We start from the raw sequence: 19,056 nt of genomic DNA, 5'->3' as shown, positions 1-19,056 counted from the left end.
CGTCGCTACGCCCTCCTGCATCCGGGTGTGAACAGAAGTCCCAGTGATTATACGGCCAACGGGTTTTATAAACACGTCCTATTTACACCTGCTGGCCAAACATGTGTGGACACACAAACACACACACACACACACACACATACGCACCTACGCACACACTGCCTCATATATGTCTGATTAATTCACACACATGTACAGTGTGACTGTACAAACACACCACTTAGACGCATACGTGTATATGCAACCACACATGGACTTATGTACATTCAGGGCTTCTCTCCCTGTTACACACACACACACACACACACACACACACACAGCGGATCTGTTTGCAGTGACTGTAGTGATGAAGGTACTTGCTGTTGAGGCTGATGAAGGACCTATTTACTGTGTGTTTTTTCACGGTTGGGTTCCACAGGAAGGTAAAAACAAACTAAATGCCAGGTTTGTTCCTCTGGCTCAGAGAGTTGCCTCAAATTTAACAGCTCTAGGGAAAGAAAACGACAGAAAATCTCTGTGTGTGATTTTTTACAAGTTAGGTAACATACAGTGCAAAGAGCCCTGTACAGTTGCTCAATACAAATTGTCATGACCCTGGGGTAAAAAGTGCACACAATTATTTCACCGAGTTCGATGATTCAGAGTTTTATTTGGCACAGCACAGTACAGCATACTGCATGTTCACATCAGGATTCAGGATCTGTCCATCTGCAGTGTTACACATATTTTGGTTTATTTGTCAAAAGATAAGTTCTACGCATAGTTGCTCACATGTTGGAATAAGAGCACATCCTGTAGGGTAATAGATTTAACATTTCCATCATCATTCATGTATTTATTTGTATAAAACATACAATTATTTAAGCAAGCTTGGTGTTTCTCTTTGTGGCCTCGTCAGGCTCACTCATCCACTTAAGTGCTCTGTAGTGTGTTTATTGAAGTGTCGGTGTGTCCATGAAAGAACCATTTTACTGTGTGTGTGGTCACGTTTCAGTGTTTGTGAATTTTCTGTGAGAAGTCAGATATGGACACGAGTATCTGTTCTCAAAGTTGAAGCAAATCTTGACCTTTAAAAGGTCATGGTCAACATTTTAAAACCTCCTCCTCCAGCTCAACCTTCTTCTTCTTCTTCTTCTTCCTCTTCTTCTTCTTCTTCTTCATTTTAATAATTTCTACTGCTTTCACAGCTTCTTTTCACTACAATTGTGTCATTTCTCAAGTTTTAAGAAGTATTTCTATTGATAACACACATGAAACACAAGCAATAAACCTCTGCAAAGATGTCTGAGGGTTTCCTATAAAAATCCATTTGTCTTCCTGTCAAAACCAGTCTTGCCTACTTGATAAGTATCTGCAACTTACTTAATTATCTGCAACTTAATTTAAAGTAAATTAAACCAACAAATCAACAAACAGGTTGATGGCAAACTGACTGAATGATGAAATCGTCTGATACGTTATTGACAGATCCTGCTGTTCAGAGAATTGTAGAGAGAATATTTACAGGGAGATCTATAAATGCACGATTCTCACATCAGACAGTGTCGACTGTTGAGTGTTGAGGTTGTTGATTGCTCTTAAGAAGTCGCAAATATAAACCCCAACCTGCAAAACTAGGTGTGCATCTTTTGCAACAGGTGACCCACAGAGGTCGACTTCCTGGAGTCTCCAGCCGATTCAGCGGTACACAATAATTCTCACTTGTTACTCTATATAGTTTTCTTGCCGTGTGTCAGCCACAGATGAAGACTGTTATATATCTTATGTGGAGTTTTTTAAGGTGCACTTGATTCAAATAATTAGCACTGAAGTGACTGAAGACTCCCAAAAGTGCACAAGTTGCTGACTGTTTGAATCCAGGTCTGTTCTAATGACTCTAGTCACGTCTTGAACTTGGATTTCTATTCGTCATCAAATGGAACAGCACAATCATTTCAGTACATCTGATACTGCGGTGGTGCAGCTGATCAGTGGTTCTCAAACTTGAGGTTGTGACAAGATAATTTTGGGTCTGTAAAGATGATTTTATGGTATTAAAAAACTATTTCTACTGCACCAGTGTACCTCTTACTTCAATTTGGGATTTGATGCAAGACTAAATTTGCGTAAGCCTCAAAGAAGGCAGAACTGAATTCCACCACTCTCCATCATTTAAGGACTCACAACCAAAAAGTTTGAAAATCACCATCCTCGTCTACAATGTAAGAAGCCGTTTGTTTCACCGGCCTGAAGCACACGATTGTAGTCACTAGGAGATTAAGACCAAATAAAAGAAATAAAAAACACTAAGAAACACTAGAAAAATTGCCCTAAAAATATAGCAAAAGTCTATGCAACAATGTGTTTTACTTCAGAGAATCCAGCTGCAATTGAAAACACTTCTTTCAGGGGTTGTTTTGGACTTTGTGTGTCACTCTCAAGCCTCATTTATCTCTACTTTATCTACCTTACTTTGTGTGCAGTGCTGGCAACTGTTTGCAGAAAAATGTTGTGTTGTGCATTGACATAATACACCCTAATTCTGGGTCACAGCTATAAATTAGACAGCATAAATACAAAGAGAAATGCCTTCGGAAGGTGCAGAGTGACACTCAAAGATCCAAAACATCAGTCAGTTAAACTATCACTGTCTAAATGTGCTTTAGTGTGTTTATATACATGGCCGGGAATGTTATCTTTTTGGTCGGGCATTTGCATTGGTGTCCATGCTTCTTTGCAAGAGGGGTCCTTTGTGGCTCTCTGCTGCATGTCCTTTCATTCCTGCTCAGAGCTGCTTCCTCTTTTCCTGTTGGCTGCTGACCCCTTTACTTCTCCTCCTCAGGGATCTTTTGTGTAGCCTGTTGCTGGCGGTGCCAGCTGGGGGAGAAGATGTACGAATACTGATGACATCATGTAAACACGAGCTGCCAAAGGACTTATAAACTACCCTGAATTGACTTGTGTTGTTAAAGGATCTAGGTTCAAAAGCTACCGTGAGCTCTTCATCAGTGTGATGTTGAAAGGTTAGCTCTGCGGGAGGTTTTCTGTGTATAAAATAAGAGCTCACTGATGCTGGCTGACTTTAACACATCCTACAAATTATGCCCTGTTAGTTTTAAGATTTGAATCTCCCTACTTTAGTATTGATTCTTCATTCGACTACAACTCTGGTTCTTGAATCAAGTGAATTTTGACTAGTCTTGCATAGCCAGATCTCTCCACGGCCCTCTGACAGTTAATTACATTTCCGTATTTCCCTGAAAACTCACCTTCTGTGCATTCCACCTGTGGCTCCTCCCACTGTCCGTCTGGTTTGCAGCGTATCACCGGCAGGTGGCGCTGTGTGTAGCCTGCGTCACACTGGTAGCGGACTATAGAGTTGACGGGGTAGCGCTCGCTGCTGCTGCCCATAGGTCGGCTGTGTTCCACCTCAGGGGGAGCTCCGCACATGACTGGAAAAGAAGACAGGCGACAGATAAAGAACAGACATCAAGTGATAGTTAAGAAGCTTCTCCTCGTTGTGGTTGCCGGTTCATTGTTGTCCCGTGACATCGATCAAGATTCTTGTTGTGATGCTTTGGTTTAATCCAGTGACATCCAATTCTTGACCAGACATATCTCACATATATCTGACGTATATGTGGCAGTGTGTGTGTAGGCGCGTGTGTGTGTGTGTGTCCACACATGTTTGGCCAGCAGGTGTAAATAGGACGTGTTTATAAAACCGTTGGCCGTATAATCACTGGGACTTCTGTTCACATCCTAACTCAATAAACCTACCAGGTCCAGCCTTGCAGGTGAAGGGAAGGTGGTAGTTACAGGGCACGTCGTTCCACTGTCCACCCTCGTGCCAGATCATCACCACACAATCCTCTCCGGAGTTGAAGTAGTTATCTGGCTGGTTGGGCCTCCAGTTCTCAAAAGCCTGAGGAAGTTACAAAGACAATCAGTAAAAACATCGAAAAACAGATTATGTAGATATTTGTGAAGGAGCCAAACTCACCAGAGGACTTCCGTCTGTCCAGCGGAACTCATTCTGCACATCTTTGTCATTAAGTCCAATCCACTGGTAGTCCTGACCGTTAGCTGCAGTGCAAAGCAAATTTTAGCTTTGAAACAATTTATACACCACGCCCCCTCATTCTGTCTTTACATCCCACAAATACCTTGTAAGTAGTAGTAGTAAGAAGAAAAATGAATCAGCAATAAGGTCCTGGGTTTGTAAACAACCCAGTTAGATCTGTTCAGGGGTGCAGCCTGCCTGTCACCCAGTCAATGTACGATGGGATGGACATGAATAAGCTCAGCACATATAGAAGGAAATTGATTTGTTGAATTTCAATGAGAAAATATGTTTTTCATCTCCCTTTTAAAGTAGTGCAAAGAAGCATCATCACTCCAAAAGTAGTGTTTTGTTATTTTAAAAAACCTTTTCTCCCCTAAGTTTGAACACTTATTTCTCTTCACTGCAGTCCATATTACATATGATAGCTATTAATGCACACCAATAACATAAATCAAGAGAATCTCTACAGCCAATATCTAAAACCTATACTACAACTAACAATAAAACAATCTAGATGGATAAAAAAAAATAAAAATAAAAAATATGTCCCTTTTTATAAAAAGGCATGAAGTTGCCCCAAAGCAGCTCGACACACACACTCACACATTTACTCACAGTTGACAAACTGCTGCTCCTCCTGAGAGCCGATGCTGACCAGGTGGGCGTTGAGCTCCTGGCAGCGTTGCTCGGCCTCAGACCAGGTGTCTCTCTCAGCAAAGTGGAGGTAACAGCTGCCCATGAACTCCAACCAGCCTTCAGCACAGCCCTGCACAGCTACACACACAAACACACACATCGCAACACATTGAGACAAACTTTTTCTATATTGGTATCAGTTGGATTCGCTAAATGGCTTTATAAACAATGCGCTGACTCACGTGTTGAGCAGTCTTCACCAGTGAAACCACTGGGACACTGACACACAGCGACTCCTCCCTGCACAGAGCAGGATCCTGAGCTGCAGGGATTTGGATCACAGGGGTCTGCAGAGGCTGAGAGTAGAGAGAAAGAGACTTAATGACTGATTATGTCATTCCTGCTCATCAGTACATTCCACTGAAATGTTGAACATGTTTTTGGCTTTATGATGATGTATTTAGCAACAGAATTATGGTAAGCACCTGAACCACATACCTTCCACCACTTCAGGCTGCACCACAACAGCTGGGGTTTCCAGTGAGACTGATGGTGCTGTGGTCGGGCTGGTGTAGCCTGCGTCTGGAGTCACTACATACTCTGTAGGTCCTGCACGGCCTTCCTGACTCTCTTCCCAGAGTCCTGATTGGCCGGGACCCTCAATGTACTCATTATAGCCAGTTGGTGTTTCATGAGGGAATCCACTTCCTGAGAAATGCAACCTCTGGTCCAAAGCGCCACTGAATTCAAGATGGATCCCTGACCCACTTCCTTCCCCGCTTACCTCCACAACCCCCCGACCCTGCTCAGGGTGGCGTACCTGTGGCGCTACGGTCACTTCCATCATGTCGTTGTCTGTAAGGTAGATGACATCACCACGAAGCAAGTCCCCAGAGGCGGAGGCGCTGCCTGAGAAACCGGATGGAAAGCCACTGTGGAACCCTGATCCGAAGGGGCGATATCCAGACACCTCCTGCTCCCCAGACGGCTGGACTGTGAGGTCCACAGCACTGTGGTCGACAAACGAGATGCCAGAAAATCCACCAGACCCTGATGCAGACACTCCTCCTGATCCAGATGCACTTGATTCCAAGAAACCCCCACTGGTATCAATGCCTCCCTGTCCTAATTCCTGCTCCGTTGGCTTTTCGTGTTTTGACACTTCCAACATCTTCCCATCCACTATGATGATAATCGACTCTCCGCTGATGTCCTCACCTTCACTGCTAAAACCTGATCCTGATACACCAGAGCCAGAGTGTTGTCTGTCAGGGCCGTCTCCAGATCCAGATGCACTACCCAGGTCTCCAGATGTGACGATGACAGCACTTCCTCCCTCTGCCTCCTGCGGACCTCCAGAGGCAGATTCCTCTCCAGAGAAGACGTCAGTGTGTCCGCTGAAGATGACCTCCTGTCCTGAACCAGAGGAGTCAACACCGCTGGCACTGGAGGTGCTGGACTCCACAGGGATCTCCCCGCTAGCTGACTGATCAGCTGAACCAGAGCCAGACTCATCGACAGGGCGTGGAGGTAAGATGGATCTCACTGTGGGAAATGTCCAGACAAGAGTACATTAGCTACTCATCACAGATTGTGTTATATTGTCATGTTTGCAGAAAACCACAGTTCATTCACACATTCTTACCAGTAGGAGCAACTTGATGAGTCGTGATGGTCGTCTTGTTGATAAACTCCTCTGTTTCAGTAATATTTACTGTGGCTTCAGTTTCATTGTAGGAAACAGTAGTTTCAACTAAAAACAGAAGAGCAGACAAAACAAAGCTGAGATGATGAAGACACAGAATTATCAATGATGATATTAATGAACAGACGCACAAATGAAGGCTCATGTATTGTGAAAATATTCAGGCTCAAGCCTTGTAACAAGGACTTAAGAGAGCAGATTTAAAGCATCTGTCTTACCAGTGGGAGCAAAGTGATCGACTGTGACTGTCGTCGCTTTGATAACATCCGTCCTCACTATTGTCAGATTCACGCTGGTTTCAATTTCAGCTGAAAAAGACAGAATGAGAAAAACAGATTAGTTAAGCAAGAGCAATTGTTTAAAGAAATAAGTAATTTGGCAAAACTAACTACTTATTTCTCATTGCTTTTAAATAATTATTTCAACCATTTATCCCTGATGTGTGACTTTGACTGAACTTAAAGCAGCTGTAAGCTTCTTCTTTTTTATCAGAATAAGTGCTAAATAGCTCTATAGTGTTTAGTTAGTAACTCATTTATCTTTTTCCCCTCCTCATGCAGTAAAAGAGAAAATACATTTTCAGATATCCCTGCCCAGGAGGGGATTGCTAACTGCAGAACTGACTGGAAGTTAGCTAAAATTATGACAATCTTAACCCCATTGAGGGACTTAGGAAAGTCCATTATTGATTGCTTCTGATTGCTCTGGTTCAGTTGTATGATGATAAACTAGTTGAACTTCTCCATTATCTTCCAGTATACTCCCTGGCAACTGCAGTAACTAAAGTATCCCCTGGGGTACATGTACCTCTGACAAGGAATCGCTGCAATACAGTTTCAAGTTGTTATGACGAATTGAAATTAATTCTGTCTACTCTATAGAGTTTTACTGTCTAATACATACACAGCTCTCTAAGCATTGTAAACATTTGTGAGCATCGTAGCTGGATTTGGAGAGAAATTGTCTTGTGTTGTATGTACTTTTATCTGCATAGCTGTGCATCAACACATTGGCAGCCCTCACACAGAAACCGTCTCTTTTTTGCCAAAGACAATAGCCAGAAATCATATAAAATAAACTTTATAACTGTACATAACTATATCAGTTTTTGAGCACTTTATTCTAAAGAATGCAAGATGTTAGGAGATGCATGCCATCTTATGTAAGTGAATTTGGCAGAAAGGAGAGCCTTTTAATAAACGTGGCTACATCTTTCCTACCTTTAAAACAGTAGGCGTCGTAGCGTGAGTGCTCGTCAGGAAATCCTGTCTGGTTGGGGAATGCGTAGATGATCTGGACCCCGACCTGACCGCCTCCACAGTGGGACCTAGGGGTTGTTATGGGGTAGCGGACGCTGCGGTCCAACAACCAGCCTGGACGGCACTTGTCAAGCCCTTGTTTCCAGGCAGAGTACAGCTGTCCAGTTGTGGCCAGAGTGGTGTTGAGTTTCTGACAGTGCTGCACAGCCTCCTCATAGGAGAAGCTGTCGTAGTCACTGGTGAAGAAGACTTCGCCTGGGAGAAGCATTTACAAGAATTCAAAAGAGTTCAAGCAGAAAGGTTGATAGATATATGAGTTTATGTAAATTGTGATAAATCCTCACCTTGCAGACGTTCCACATAACAAAATACATCATAGAGCTCAGTAGCTGGCCTCAGGCCGTAGGATCTGACTCCTGGGAGGTGTGGCAGATTACCAGCACAGTTGTCTCTGGGTGATACGATGGGATACCTGAGCATGAAAGAGAATGTGGATACAGCTATCTTAAGACTTTCATTTGCTGTAATATTCCTGCAGGAACCTGTGTTTTTATACAAAATAAACCCTTTTTCCCATGCAGTTTTGAATTCTGGAACAACAAATTCCCCCATTGAGACAGAAAGAGCAATGGTCTTCAAGATTGTTTCAAATGTTTTTATCCCATCACAGTTTTGCTCTGTTACAAGAACAAATTTAGATATTTTGCAGGGGAGAAAATATGGATACTGTTGCCTCCAGCTCACCTGACAGTCTGGTCGCGGAGCCAGCCAGCATCACACTGGTGAAGGCCTTTCTCGAAGGCCGCCTGCAGCTGCTGAGGGCTGGCGATGACAGCACCGATATTTTTGCAGGCCTGCTGAGCCTCCAGGAAGGTCAGAGTATAGCGACCAGTGATTGGTCGGTAGTGGAACACCACACCTGGGACATGAGAGGAAGGGAAGAGAAGAAGTACAGGACCAAAGGAAGGTTAACTGTCTCATTTTATGGTATTTATTTTCCTTCGAGCTCAGCCTACTTTGTTCAGTTATCTTTATATCCTCATTGTGCATTTTCCCCAGCTGGAGATTGTTGGCATTTTCATAGTTTGAAAATTAGTTCATTAGTAAGTCATTTACATCTTACCTGTGGGAGCCATTGCAGCATCAATGCCAGTCAGATCAAGTCCAGGCTCTCGTACTACAGGAGTCACTTTAGAGTAGGTGTCCGTCACACTGGGTGGGACGGGCAGTGGGAAGAGGGTGTCGACTTTCCCACCAATGATCTCCTCACCCTCAGTTGGAGTAGTGAGGCTTGGGTACAGTCCAGGAGCAGGTGTCATGCGGATAATGTCTGGGAAAGGGGTAGTCCTCATGGGCACAGCACCTACATCCTCACCAGCTGAGGACAAAAGATTGCAGACTATTCTGGAGCATTAGTGAGAAACACCAGGTTAATGTTGATGGTTCCAATGCCAGAATAGCACATATATTGAAATATTAAAGAAGAAATCCAATCTAAAATAACTTTACAGAATAAATATGAATTATTTTGCCAACAAAGAGAATTTTTTCTCTTATGCACCATCAAGTGTTTACCTTGGAAGCAGATAGCATCATAGCGAGAGTCTGGGTAGGGGTATCCTGTCTGGTTGGGGAACAGGTAAATGGTTCTCACTCCCAGGAGCCCCCCTCCACACTGAGGCCTGGCGATGTTGATGGGGTAACGCACACTCCTGTCCCCCAGCCAGCCGGCATTACACACATCCATGCCGGCCTGCCAGGCCAGGTAAAGCTCTCCGGTGGTGGCAAGCCGAGCTCCAAGTTTAGCACACTGGTCACCTGCTTCATAGAAGCTGAACTTCTCTACAGACATGGAGTAGAAGACTCTGCCTGGGAGGAGAGAGGACGACACAGACAGCACACTGACATGACAGTCCACAGCTGTGTATTCAGTGCAGAGGGTTCATGTGGGTCGGGTAGCTTTTCTTAGATGAGTGTACCTGACATCTTCTCAGCAAAACAGTACACGTCGTAGGTTTCATTGACATCTCTGATGCCATAGGTTCTCACACCAGGGAAGGTTTCCTTGTCTCCATAGCAACGCTCCCGTGGCTCCTGGATGGGGTATCTGGAGAGGTGAAGAGAGATGTCAGTCAGCAGATGGACTTTGATGAAAATGATCAACATTTTCTTAACTAACATCATGTATGTAATACAATGTTTATATAATTCTTAGAGTAATTGTAGCCTAAATCAGGCCTAAACCACCAAACTGGTTTTACATTGTTATCAGCTTGAAAATAAAGGTCCAACAGTTATATTTGTAGTTTTGAGAGTCATTGGCAATAGACATATTTATTCGCTCAGGTATGAGGACAAGCTAAAAACATAATCAGTTGGACTGTCCCAGCTGATCATCAAAGTAAAATCCTTCTGGATAGGACAGTGTTAAGACTAAATTAAGGGCCAATGTGTTCACTGGATGGATGGATGGATGGATGGACAGGTGAATGGATGGATGGATGGATGGATGGGTGGATGGACACTACCTGACAGTCTGATCAGAGAGCCATCCAGCATCGCACTGGTGGTATCCGTCATCGTAAGCAGCTTGGAGCTGTGCTGGAGTGGCGATGGTGGCAGTGTTCTGGATGCAGGCTGCCTTGGCCTTCTCAAAAGTCAGGGTGTAGCGGGTGGAGATGGCTCGGTAGTGGAACACAATACCTGTGAGACACAGAAGAAATGTTTTATATTATGAGCAATTTAAAAAAAAAAGTTTTTAGAATTTTGTCCATGATCTCAATGTCCATGATGAGACAGTGGGCTTGATTAAGACTCGACCAATTGATTTGTTCTAAATATACTTCTTTGTACCCAACAAAACACCAATATAGCAGAATAGTATTTAGAAAAAGTCTTAAGAACACCTGCAATTTGATGCAAAACTGGTTTGTAGAAGTTTAAACGTTTTCTTGTGGGATAAAACATCATCCTGTTAACCTTTAGTTTGAGAGAACTTTTGAAATACAATTATAGGGTCTAAGTTTCTGTATGTTTCAACAAACGCTGATGGAAGTTTGTCTACCTTGAACCTGGATCTCCACAGAGTCATAGTTGTCCTCAATGCCGTGCATGACCTCACAGCGGTAGATGCCAGAATCTTTGGACCTCAGCTCTGTTATCTCGATGGTGGCATCAGTAGGTACGAGTGGGTAGTTGATCATCGTCACTCTGTCCAAATACTCTGTCTCCACGTGAACTTTTCCCTCTGATGCCACCAGGATCGTGGTGACTTTCTCCTTGGTAACGTAGGTCCATTTGATGCGGTGGGAGAGCGGGGCGATGGTAGGTGCTCCGGGGTCATTGACAGTGTTGTCCTGGAAGTAGCATGGTACCACTACCTTACTGCCCAGCAGAGGATGGAGAGGCATCTCCATGGGGATGCTGACACGCAATGTGCCATCCATGTCTGGGGTAGAGAGCATGATTAATTAATTAGTCTTTCTATTTGCTGATGAGGATACAACCTAATGTTTTGGCAACATCTCTAACAGTCACGTGAGCTGTGGGCTGTGGTAAAGCCTTTGTACAAATAGTAAAATGCAAAGTGTACTGTGCTTATATAGCACCAAGTGCTTAACCTACACACATATCCACATACGGGTGCAGCAGAGCAGAACTATAAAGGAACCAGGGATCCATCCACCAACCCTATCTACACTAAAAGGCTAACGCCAGTAATTTTACCCATTTAAGTGTGTTTTAAGGTCTTAGGGAGTAGAACTTTATTTGTGAAGTAGTACAAAGCCTGTTGTGGCTCCAGAAGAAGCTGCATGTTATCTGATAAACTGCCTCAAGGGTCATTAAGTGGCTCAGTTGCATTTTGGGTAATGTAAGCACCAGGTTTTGAAAAGAAAAAAATAATGTGAAATAAAAAAGGTGATATTAGTCATTCTGCTGTACTGATTTTGATCATTTGTTTTTAAACTGTTCTGCGATGTTAGACCAGTGGCCTGCCTTTTGGTGTTAATGAACGGCTGTGGGTGCTGCATACATAGATTCTACTTAACAAAATCTTCTCACATAGTCACTTCAGCTTATGTAGGTCGTATAGAGGCATCAGTTTTAAATCTAGACTGTAATTAAGTTCGAATCAGATAGTAGATAACATTAAAAGGAAAATAATGGGACTAATGAATCCCTTTTTATGCCACAGCATAATATTAATTTCTCATTGTCTTAAAATAGTCAGGTTTCTAAGGGATCCTGACACAGATGTTTCATTTCTATACAGTGATGATGAAGATAAGAATCCATTGAATGACACTGAAATTCAACAATTGCTACTGTAGATTTCAACAGTTTTTTCTACACTTACCTTCCTGGTCTTCGAACAGTATTGTTGCCGAGATGAGGGGCAAGGACACACACAGCAGAAGCAGAGGGGTCATGGTTACCTGAAAGAATACCCAAATGTTTGAACAAGATGATCAGTGACAGAAAGGACAGCCAGAGCTCAATGCTACAGAAAGGCATTTTGATGTTTATGGTGATAATTGGTCTTTGCATCACTTACTGATCATAAGTCGACTATAATTAGCACAAAGACTAGACAAAGGGAGTATACAGGGGGAATTTAATAACTACCAGATACGCTCAATGAAGGAACAGTGAAGTAAGTGTGAGAATGAATGAGCAGGTTTATTATCATTTCCTCTACTCCAGAATGCCACTGTATTTTTCCTAACTCCTTTACGCTTACATTCATACTCCATGTTATCCAGGATATTGAGTGAATTTGGTTATAACGTCACCCCCATATGCTACAATGGAAACAGGACGTCAGGAGTCTGTAGTATCATTTGGAAATACCACACATGCCCAGTTAGGAATGAAAGCCCCTCTGTCTCACGACACAGGAAATGTCTTTGGTTCTAAAATAAGTTCAGGTTGAGAGGGAGAAGCATGATTCATTTGTCTCAAGTGCTTTTCCATTTGTTGAAAACTAATGAAGAAATTAAAGTTGAAATGAGGCTATTTTTCCACCTTAAAAACATTTCAACACGTGTCCTTGTCTGTTGTCTGTGGGCATACAGTATATTTATAGTGTCTGTGCATGAATGAATATACACTCAGCAACTGTCATTTGTTTTTCTGAATCTTAAATATTAGGAGTACATCTGTTTGCCAAAAATAATATACGTATATACTGTATCTGTGTTTAAGCTGCTATAAATTTGCTTTTATTTCATTGACAATTGTGGCACGGCCTCAAAGGATGGTTGGTCCACCACTTTGGTTCAGACCGAAATATTTTCAAATCGAATTTGTAGACATTCATGGAGCACAGAGGATGAAGTGTGCTGACTTTGGTGATCTCCTGACTTTCCTCTAGCGTCACCATGAGGTTGTCCTTCTTGGCTTTTGCGGGAGTTTTTCAGCTATTAGATGGATTCATGTTTCCCAGAGGATGAATCCTCAGGACTTTCATGATCATGACTTTTCATCAAACACCACCAAAAGGTACAGTTATTTTTTACTTATTCAGTAAAATATCATAATATCTATAAGATGCATTGGCACAACATGCTGTACTGACATCCTTGTTCCCAACAGGATGGATTACAACAGCTTTGGTGATTCTCTGACTTCAGGTAAAAATTGTGTGTACAGTACTGTGATGAGCAAATTTCTACAAAACTAATGAAATTAGCATCAGCCCTGGCTTTACTGTATACTCTGCTATACCACACCTCTCAAACATCATACTTTCCGAACATCGGTATATTAGCAATGTAATTGTGGGCATATTAGCATTCTGATTGTGGCTTTTAGATACCAACAACAACATTGCTGATGATTCTTAGTCATGTGTCTTCTTTTAGCTTTTAGTTTATTGAAAGTTGCCCTCTGGTCAAAAATGTGTTCTTCATCTCATTCCCACAGTCAAAATTTATAGCTGCAATTTCACTGAAAATCTGACTTTAAGTGTCAGGAAACAAGAGCATGTTTTGTAACATCACAAATAGTTTGGAAGCCAATCGTGTTTTGTTATTCAGCACACACAAGTGTGGTGTGGAAACCTGAAACCTTGAGTGCAAAAAACACTGAGAATAGACTTTGGGGCAAAGTTGCAGACAGTAGCTAAACTGTGAAGTTAATGATATTTGCATAGTCATTTATTCAGAATTGTTTTTATGAGAAAGACAGAATGGGTGCCATTTTATGGATTTTAATGTGGTAACAAACAACTCAATTTGGAAAATTCTTATACATCACTTTATACACATGTGGAGGAGATCTATAAATGCCAATGATCCATAAAGAGTTAACACAGAAATAGTAACTATTAAGCTCCTATGGTTGAAATCTTCTGAGGGTTTCTAATCTAAATCTTTTTAAATGTTTGCAGCCGTCAACTTCATTCCAAAAACCTCAGCTTTGCTATCACATCAGTCAAACCCTGATGACCACACTGGTTACTTTCTCTCAACTTTCCACTGCAGTGACGTGCAGAACTGTCAAACAGACTAACCGTTGCGAGTCCCAACTGAACCCTCATTGTGCTGCGTTCACAAACCCCATGGCAGTCTGCAGAAAGCACCCGGTTCATTCCAAACAGCGTCATGGAGACATTTACAACCAATAAACCTGAAGCCCACAGTTACAAAGTATGAGTTGAATTTGAGTGGCTGATCTGAGGAGGTGAAGTTCAAATGACTCAGCATTAACACAATCATATACGTTTACTGTAAATACACTGGTGGTAATGCACGGCAACTTGTATGGTGTGAATGTGGGCGTGTGTGTGTGTGTGTGTGTGTGTGTGTGTGTGTGGCTGACATTCTCAGCGTTCCACAGATCCAGGACGTACAGCAGGACTAATATTTGCCCTGCTGTCTAAGATCTGTCTGAGAATGAAAGTTGGCCCAGTTCAGGAGGAAACATAAAATACCACACAGCGTAGACAGAGGGACCAATCCATCCTGGATTAATCACACAGTGTGATGTTTAGTCCATCCCCAAATCCTCTTTGTGATGATGTATGCCCCTCACTTTTGTGTTTTCTCAAATTTGGAAGTGATCAGGGCTTTCCCATTATCATACCTTCATTTTCAAGCTTAACTTTTCCAAACTCCTCTGGGGTTTTACCACATTGATATTTTCTCTAAATTACTTTCCAACAACAAGCAACAACCCATGTGTTTCAGCAGGGTTTTCACTGAGCCGGGGCCCTTTGCTGCATGTCATCCCCCCGTCCCTCTCGACTGTCACTAACGATGAAGCTGAAATGCCCCGACAGTAATCTTACAAAATAAGTCAATTTGTTTCCAAAGCAACATTTTTGATCTGTAATTTACATTTACATTTAGGGCATTTAGCAAATTTTAAAGGGATATACACCTAAACCTTCTTTGTAAATAACCTATATATAAATAAAATCGATTTGATTTGATTTCTCCTATTAGCTGACTCCACCTGGACTGAGAGGCTCGGGGCAGCAGCAAATTGTTGTGTTGTCTGTTTGGCACAATACATTGATATATTTGATATATGGACAAAGCTGTAATGTCTTCACAGTCTGTTGATTTGGGGAAAAAAATCTTACACATTGCACCTTTTGAGGGATCCTAACACTGACGTGTCATTTTATAGCCATTACATTATACAAACTACATTAACTTCATATTGATACCTTGAAGCAAAAAACATATCTAATGCCAATTGAACAGCTTCTGAAAATACATCTCACCTGGCTGCAGTGATGTGCCAGTGTAGTCCAGAGTGTGTCTGTGCAATGTGACATCACAGTTGGGTGTGGGAAAAGAGCGCACTCCTAGCCACACCTAACCACACCAATCAGTCATAGTGAAATTTGTTTAAACCAGCGTTTCGGCCTCACATTAAGTTACTCAAGTGGTGTGTGTTTTTTGTGTTACTGATAATGGATAAATATAGAGGATATCTATGAGCAAAAAGTTAATTTACTATATTTCCTGGCTGTGATTTTGTTTAAAATGTATGTTATTTTACATCACATTTCATTCCCAAATGTTACTGTCAAAGTTGGCTTCCCACAAATGGATAAAGAAAGACAGCAACCCGCAGGTAGCACTGTGCTCACACCCTCACAATGTGTTAACACAGAGAATGCCAGCTAAAACTCGAGCCAAGCAAACCACAACCTCAACTCCTTACTTCTTACTATCCGGTCATTGAACAGATACCCGTCTCTCTTTAAATGCATAATTTACACTGTGGCCTCTTCATTACGTGCACTAGCATTCGTGAGCGAGCCGCGCCAGGCCAGGTCAGCCCCTGCTCCACAGTGTGTTCATTCAGTCGGTGGGGTGGCTGCAGCTCCCCTGTTCGGTTGCTGTGGTATGTTCCGCTCCCAGCTGAGGTAGAGGGCAATAAGGCCTTGGTCTGTTCCAGCAACGGACAGGGGCAGGGCCTGAGGCTGCAACCTTGCCAAGGTAAACACAAGGCGGGCATCCAGGGGAGCACCCCCCATCACCACCACCCTCACCTCCTCCCACCTCCACCCACTCCCCTCCAATCCTCCAGAGTCCCTCAGCAGAGGAACAGAGTTGACATTGATACTGTGTGCACTCACAGAAACACAGACGAACACTCATAGATCACCAAGGGGATGTGTGGGAGCGCACGTCCGATGCCCCTGGTAAAGATGTGTGTCTACACATGTCGGCATTGACACGTACTGTACGGCCTGTGTTAGAGAACACACACAGACTCTTGTACAGTGAAATGGAAAAATTCATATTCACAGGTGCTTATGGGTGCATTAGTACATGCCTACGCACTCAGCAGTCTATCAGAGAGACGCCTCTGCAGCTTGTGCACATTAAAGTGTCAAACATTCAAACAGGCCGACATCTCAAATGTCAGTTTTGTAACTTCAACATTATCTTAAGTACAAAAAGTGTCAAGACATTTGCTTTAACTGAACCTTTAAAAGAAATCGTTTTTGACATCTGAAAATTACAATTCACGACAGGCACTCACACAGCCTGATGTTACCATAGTAACAGGATGTCACTCCCGCAAAATATTATTTTCCTGTTTTTCCATTAAGGCTCATCTGGCACCAGTTTGGAAATTGGTTATATGAGAGTGTGACAGCACTGGATGTATGATTACATTTAAACCATCAGAGAGGCTGCAACACTGCTCATTTCGTTTTACAAGTAATGCCATTAGTGGTTCCAAACTTGGATGTTGAACCCTTACAAGGGTTTGTGTTCTTTGCGGTCTTAGATGATAGAACAGCAGAAAAGTATGTTTCGTTTTAAGAGTCACAAGCCAGAAAGTCTTAGACCACAAGTCACTACACTGTAAATTTTAAAAGTTGACAACTACTACCAAGTATAGTAGACTATTACATTCAAGTTGTATGAGCTAAAACGTTTTAAAAATATAAAATGATGACTTGGTCATTTTGAGGCAACCGGTTTCCCTCGATTTTCTTTTATGATTAGTCACTTTGTCAGATTTGACAGTGTAGAGAACAATGACTACTGACATATTAAGGTGTAATGAATTCAGACACTGATTGAATAAAACAATTCATTAATGTGATACAAGTTCATACATGCCACTTTCCGTCCAGGGAAGACATTCAGAATGCAAACCAACCAATAAATATAATTCATTTCCATATTCAGGATAGAAATGTTGGACTTCTTGGACTTCTTATGTTATCAAACATTTAATATTGTTATGGTATTAACAGCATAAAGTTAGAAAGTGCAGGGAAAGTAATCTACCAAATCAAACATAAACAGAAGTTAGTTGTTGAGAGATGCTGACTCCAATAACACCTCACCAGTCAACTCAGCAGAACTTAAAAACCACAGCAGATGTCCAACAAATAAGTCACAACTCCCACAGCAAAATGAGTAAACTAAAGGATCTAATCACATTTTAGTCTGATCTGATTTGTCTTCATAATGATTTACTTCCCAGATATTGCAAAAAGAAGCTTCAAGCAGTAACCTTTGCTTAGACATCTGAGTTCAGTACCTCAATCAAATACCTGTCCCTCAATCAGAGGATGAAGAAGAGTCAAAGTATCCCTTAAACCCCTTCAATATTCCTCAATAGGGACTCCAGAGGTGAGCTGCAAACGTACCGTTGATGCTCCAAAGCTCCCAGTGCCAGCAACTCCAAGGGCCTCGTGCTCCTTCCTGAGTAGGAGAGCAGAAAGAAGCTTTATTCAAACTCTACCACACATTTAGATGTTGGAAAGAGAGAGAGAGAGAGAGGGAGAGAGGGAGGGAGATCTGGTCATCTCCTGCCAGTTGGTGAGGTCATACAAACAGCCTTGAATATTGAAGCTGAAGCACAGAATCAGACAAAATCTTTCAAAATAGCTGAAGAAACACTTGTTGCTCCCAAACCAGAGACAAATTATCTCAGTCTTATTGCAGCTATTAACTGTAATGAAGGGTAATGCTGATGTAATACAACATTTAATCTACTAATGCAATTTCAATATAGGTATAGGAAGTTTATATTCACAGATATTGTTTATGAATTATTTTCAGTGTCAATGAAACCATTAACACTTATGGTGTCTGGTTGCTCTTTGCTTAAATCTTTTGCACTGATCTGCTACCAGAAAGTCATTCTTGTGTAAAAGTAAAGATGCTGTCTTTAGTAAAAGTGAAAATAAAACATATGAGTAGTATTTGAGTAAAAGTTTTAAAGTATCTGATATTAAAAGTACTGGTAAAATATATTAAAAATATATTTACATGTATGTACGTTTATACTATATTCTGTGGGTCAACTGAATTTCAGATCTGATATTCAAAGTTATTTTTTTTTAATGCAGAAAAAATGAATTAAATTGGAAATATTCTAATTTATGCTCTGATGCAGCACGTAATCTGCAAAGTTACCAGCACCTAAAGTCATCAAATAAATCTAGTGGAGTTGGGGGGGAAATATTTACCTCCAAAATGTCATTGAGTGGAAGTATAAAATAGCAGAAAATGAAAATACTCAAGTATAGTACAAGTAGCTTAAAATTGTACTTGAATACTGTAATTACATTTCACCACTGAGTAGAGTACAGGTGTCATCAAAACCAACACATCTAAACTACATGATTAAACGCTGCTGATCCATCGATACAAACACGACCACCACTGACTAATAGAGCTTGCTGTCTTTTGCTCTTAAGTAAAGTGGACTTGCAGAAACACTCATTATTCTTTCCTCAGTTACAGCAGACAGGACAAGTTTGCAACAAGGCAGTTCGCGAAATTGCCATGAAATATAATAATTTTTTCGCGTGTGCATTGAGGAAAATTGGTTCAAAACATCATTTATTTTATTCACATCAGTTTAAATAAGGTCTGTTTCACTAGTGATACTTGTTGTTATGGTTCCTGTTGATTTTAGAT

The 19,056-nt window shown here is 41.7% G+C and overlaps 1 protein-coding gene across 2 annotated transcripts; it reads right to left on the bottom strand.

Annotated features, from left to right (window-relative positions):
• Positions 1 to 629: 629 nt before the first annotated feature.
• Positions 630 to 17,857, bottom strand: acanb (aggrecan b). Of its 2 annotated transcripts, none has more exons than XM_030426716.1 (19): positions 17,778 to 17,857; positions 12,003 to 12,081; positions 10,710 to 11,093; positions 10,174 to 10,348; positions 9,625 to 9,752; positions 9,221 to 9,514; positions 8,769 to 9,023; positions 8,390 to 8,564; positions 7,990 to 8,117; positions 7,607 to 7,900; positions 6,605 to 6,694; positions 6,327 to 6,434; positions 5,180 to 6,226; positions 4,924 to 5,037; positions 4,661 to 4,819; positions 3,983 to 4,065; positions 3,760 to 3,904; positions 3,249 to 3,431; positions 630 to 2,856 (listed from the first exon to the last, which is right to left on the bottom strand). In XM_030426716.1, exons 2-19 carry the CDS (start codon positions 12,073 to 12,075, stop codon positions 2,765 to 2,767), a joined length of 3,927 nt encoding a protein of 1,308 aa, XP_030282576.1. In that variant the 5' UTR covers positions 12,076 to 12,081; positions 17,778 to 17,857; the 3' UTR covers positions 630 to 2,764. The 2 variants fall into 2 exon arrangements, with proteins under 2 accessions (XP_030282576.1, XP_030282577.1); XM_030426717.1 differs by having other exon boundaries at positions 17,669 to 17,779.
• Positions 17,858 to 19,056: the final 1,199 nt, after the last annotated feature.

The sequence above is a fragment of the Sparus aurata genome, chromosome 8 (assembly GCF_900880675.1).
Source record: "Sparus aurata chromosome 8, fSpaAur1.1, whole genome shotgun sequence".
Classification (NCBI taxonomy): domain Eukaryota; kingdom Metazoa; phylum Chordata; class Actinopteri; order Spariformes; family Sparidae; genus Sparus; species Sparus aurata.
The sequence above is the reverse complement of the archived record's forward strand: the minus strand, read 5'-3'. Positions and strand labels throughout refer to the sequence as shown.